The 4,313-nt window shown below is 41.8% G+C and overlaps 1 protein-coding gene across 1 annotated transcript in view; it reads right to left on the bottom strand.

Annotated features, from left to right (window-relative positions):
* ACADSB (acyl-CoA dehydrogenase, short/branched chain) overlaps positions 1-1,077 on the bottom strand; it is an 11,077-nt gene extending 10,000 nt beyond the window's left edge. Inside the window, exon 1 of the mRNA XM_009998088.1 lies at positions 894-1,077. Within this exon, the coding sequence (XP_009996390.1) occupies positions 894-1,077 (184 nt within the window). The remainder of the gene's footprint in view (positions 1-893) is intronic.
* Positions 1,078-4,313: the final 3,236 nt, after the last annotated feature.

Genomic DNA, 4,313 nt, shown 5'->3' with positions numbered 1-4,313 from the left:
AGAGTGTAAGTGAAACACCTCTCCTTGAAGAGCAATGTAACAGGAATGTGGTACTTCTGACAGGTCATGCATGTACTACCTGACTTTCCCAGACAAGTTATATACAAGGACAAAAAATTGCCTGAGTGAAACAAGGTGATGTGCCACGAGGCTCAATTATCATGGCTTTCTGAGCTGAGCTACAACTCTCTAAACTGAAACAAATACTTCCTATAAATTCAGAACTTTGAAAGCATCTCAGCAACACTTACGTAACATTGGCTGACCAAAACAACGATGGAAAATATTTCAAATACATCCTTACTTGGTTAGCTGTATCACATTTCTTTATAAATTAAACCTGCAGTTTGGGAAGCTGGTCTCAGGCTTTAACGCCTGAGTCACTTTGAGTGCACAAAATCCTGTAAGACTCTTCCTATTTCATTGGAGCCTTTTATAAGCCCTGGCTCAGATGTGCAAGTCCACTCTTTGCTCTGAGGATCCTTCTGAAACAATCTGTGCAGGCCTGGCTGCACAGCAGACACACACACGACATCTGTCCCTGTTCTGGATACACTTCAAATGTCTAAAAAGCAGCTGAAGCAGTGACCTGCAACTGAACTAAACACTTCAGAGAGGGCACAAGTCAAAGCCAGGCAGCTTGATTTCCAGGACAGCAACTGTTTTAAACAGTTAATATAGAGCAAATTGCACTGTGGTATGTGGAACTGTGCTATGGTAACATGGAAAAAGAACATTACATTCTTCCCTTGTGAACTAAAGCAGTTTTAACATTAAGCAAAAGCCGCCACACCAATCGCAACATTTAACTAAAATAAGAAAATCAACTTTTAAGCTAAAATTTCCTTTCTGATTAGAGATTTCTAAATGTTAAACACATAGATAATATGTACCCATATTTTTCAGCATTGTCTCCTCTTCGGTGTATGTTTGAAGTGGGGCACAGACAACTCCATCACTGACCAGATTTGGCATAAGTTCCGGTTTGGAGGACCTAAAGGCACATGGAGAAGCCCTCCAAGGAGCCAAGTATGCTGGCAAAATTCTTTTCAGCTGTTGACAATAAATACAGAACATGCGAAGAGTTAACAGAATTCATATTGTCAGCAATGCACAATTTTACCCAGTGTTTTTATTCAAAAGCCACAAAAATGAGCAGAACAGACAATGGCTTTTGGGAACAAGCTACACAGTGATTGTCAGGTGGTTGGACACAGGTATTGTGACAGGTAATTAGTTTTGTACCTTGGAGAACTACAAACTACTTAATCAAGTAGGTAATAGCAGGCTTTAGAAAGGAAAATGTTTGCTTTGAAAGATAATATACTTTTTAACAATAGAATAATTTCTTAGGGTTTTTCAGAAGTCAGCATAATGCGTACGACCTGCCTCAAAAAGTAAGAGGCTAATAGTAGCTAAAGTGCTGCAAAATGTCCTGAAAAAATGTGCTCAAAAAGGAGGCACAAATTGACTGACTGGTCTCAAAAGAGGCAAGACAGAAAAAGGGCTTTCCTCTCCCAGCTCCCCAAACCCAAGTTATTCCATGGCTAACACCTGCAGATCAGATGTTTGCTAAAGATTTCTGCCACTTCTATTATGTCAGCATAAAATGTGGAGATATTAATGTTTTACCAAGATAACTGCTGACAGAAACCCCCAGCAGAGACAGCTGTGCCAGAAAAATAATGTATATATGAACACATGCCTGCCAACAAACATTTTTGCCAGCATGCACTCTTAACCTCCCAGTGAGCGGACCAACTGACTGTGCCATAACCAGACTGATAGTTAGCTCACAGAATGCAGGACACCTTTGCAAAGCAGGCTGTGGTTGCAGCAGTTCTCAAAAAAAAAAAAAAAAAAAAAAAAAAAAAAAAGAGCAGAAACTCTGGGGTCAGGAAGTAAAAATTCCTTTGATCCTTCTAATAATTCACTCTCTTTCATGTAGGCTTTCATCACTTGTCATCTCCCTGGCTGAAGAGCCGAAGTAAAACAGATTGACAGACTCTTTTTGTCTTAGAGACAAGATATGTAAATCTACTACAGTCAGGAAACTCCAACTTTTAGCACAAGCCATGCATGACAAAAAAAAATAATAAAATACAAGTAGTTCTGTGAATATTCAATGTTCATTCACATTCATCAGCCCATGTTAGACAAAACCAATATGGACTAGTGGGGCTGATACATTGATACAAAGTCTGGCTTATTAGCAACACTTTAAGACTAAGTTACTGATGTCACTGTAGGTCTTCACAGAACAAAGAAAGAGCTGCTTTAATAGAGATAAAATCCAAGGCAACCATGTTCTGGAACCTGTCAGTCAGGAATGGATTATTTGAAGAACACCCAGCTATGGTAGGATCACTCAACTCCCAGACAGGCAAGACAATTAAACACCCACCTCTGTAAATCCTTATTCTTAGCAAGGTCTGAGATGGAAAAACCTAAGCGCACACACACACATATATATATGTAACACAGCATACACACACACATATATATTTAACACAGTATGCTTCCTGAGCAGCTATAGGATTACAAATCACACACACTTCCTGCTTCTTCCACTACTTTATTTCCAAGTACCAAGAAAAGAGCATTTTTCTTGCACAGTGTCATAACCAAAGATGCCTGAGAATAGTTCACCAGTACTGACCAAGAGCTGTCAGGAAAAATACATGGTGCCCTTTTAAGAAAACAAAACTTTCTGGAAAGCTGCAAGTATATATTGCTCAGCAGGCAATAAGCCAAATCTGCTGAAACAACAACTGGTAGTACTCTGGGATTACCTTTACTTATGTTTGACTGCACATGACACTTGGGTGTAGAATTATCAAGCACAGAGGTGAACATTACTAAAAGCATGCAGGGGGCTCTGCTCCATTCAAAGTAGTAAGCAGAGATTTTGTTGACTAAAAAAAAATAGGCAGGTTTTTCTCATGTGCTTTCATGAAAATGGGAGGCTGGACAACCTTGATTAAAAGCAGCTCAACAAGGTCAACCACAAGCCTGCAGGGCTGCAGTGACCTGCCAATAAATAGCCCGGGTAGCAGGTAGGAGCTTTGAAACACAGTGAACAGCTCAGTGTTTTCTACAGGCTACAGCCACTACAGCAGGTCTGCTCTTGGCAGTAATGCCACAGGGTCTGAGAAAGTCAGCATCCACAGGAAACATCCTCTTCTCTTCCTTCCCCCTTAGCAGAAAGTTCCCCTTCCACCTCCCCAGAGCTTTTACTTGGAGGCTTTTCCACTGCAACCAACCCACATGAGAGTGGCAGAGAAAGGTGATCCACCATGGCAGGATACACATGCAGATAAACAGTTGTTTGACACCTGATTGAGATGGCAGAAGGAATATTCATAACATGGTTACCTTGGATAGTCTTAAAACCAGTAGGCTGGCCACAAGGGACAGGACTTAGATGGACAACACCTACATGCAGAGCAGCAACTCACAGGTATTAGGCATTTCACTCCAGAGTAATACTATGGTGCAGAAGTGATTAGGTTTTGACATAGCAGTTAGATTAAAAAAAAAAAATAAATCAAGTCACTACATTACAGTTTATGCTTTTATTCTTACAAGTCAGGCAATACTACTAACTTTCACGTAGTTATTTAAAGGTAAACAAAGGTAGTTATTTATTAAAATGCTTTGATTCTGCTTTCCAGCTTGTTTCCTCTCTTTATCTGTCGGCAAGGTAATGATTTGTGCTGCTGTGAGATCCAGACTGCTTGGCCCACTAAACACACGTATTTGAAAACTGGTTTCTGATAACATTGATTTTTGTGTTTATCTCAATTCTCACCTCCACCTCCCCTCTTTTAAAGGGTAGTTCTTTCAGATTCCTTCTCTTTCACAATCTGAGATTTTAATGCTGGTGGGCCAGGCAGCAGTATTAAAATACAAAGCAGGAAAGGCCAGAGCAATGTGTTTCCCTAAGCTCCCTTGGCTCTCCTGGATGGCTTCCACTTCTGTATCTGTCCTCGCCGGCTTCCGGACAGCTTCTGTTTCTCAGCAGAGAAGCTCCATCACAGAAGCCTTGCTTACCTTCACGTATGGGCTTTGTTTTCTCTATTTAAACGGCCACAACACACCCACCAGCTGCCCTGAGAAGGCCCCACGTCTTCTCACTCCGCACAGGGAGTTCCACTCCTCTGCCTGCTCCCTTACCCTCCTGACGAGCCCTACAGCGCCACAAGCCCGCTCAAAACACGCCAAGGAGCCCCCAAAGCACCTGTGCCGCTGCCAAAAGCGGTTGGCGAAGCCAAGTGAAGGCCCAGCCCTGCGCAACGGCTCCAAGCGGGGCT

Source organism: Chaetura pelagica, unplaced genomic scaffold, assembly GCF_000747805.2.
Source record: "Chaetura pelagica isolate M959 unplaced genomic scaffold, ChaPel_1.0 scaffold465, whole genome shotgun sequence".
Lineage (NCBI taxonomy): Eukaryota > Metazoa > Chordata > Aves > Apodiformes > Apodidae > Chaetura > Chaetura pelagica.
The sequence above is the reverse complement of the archived record's forward strand: the minus strand, read 5'-3'. Positions and strand labels throughout refer to the sequence as shown.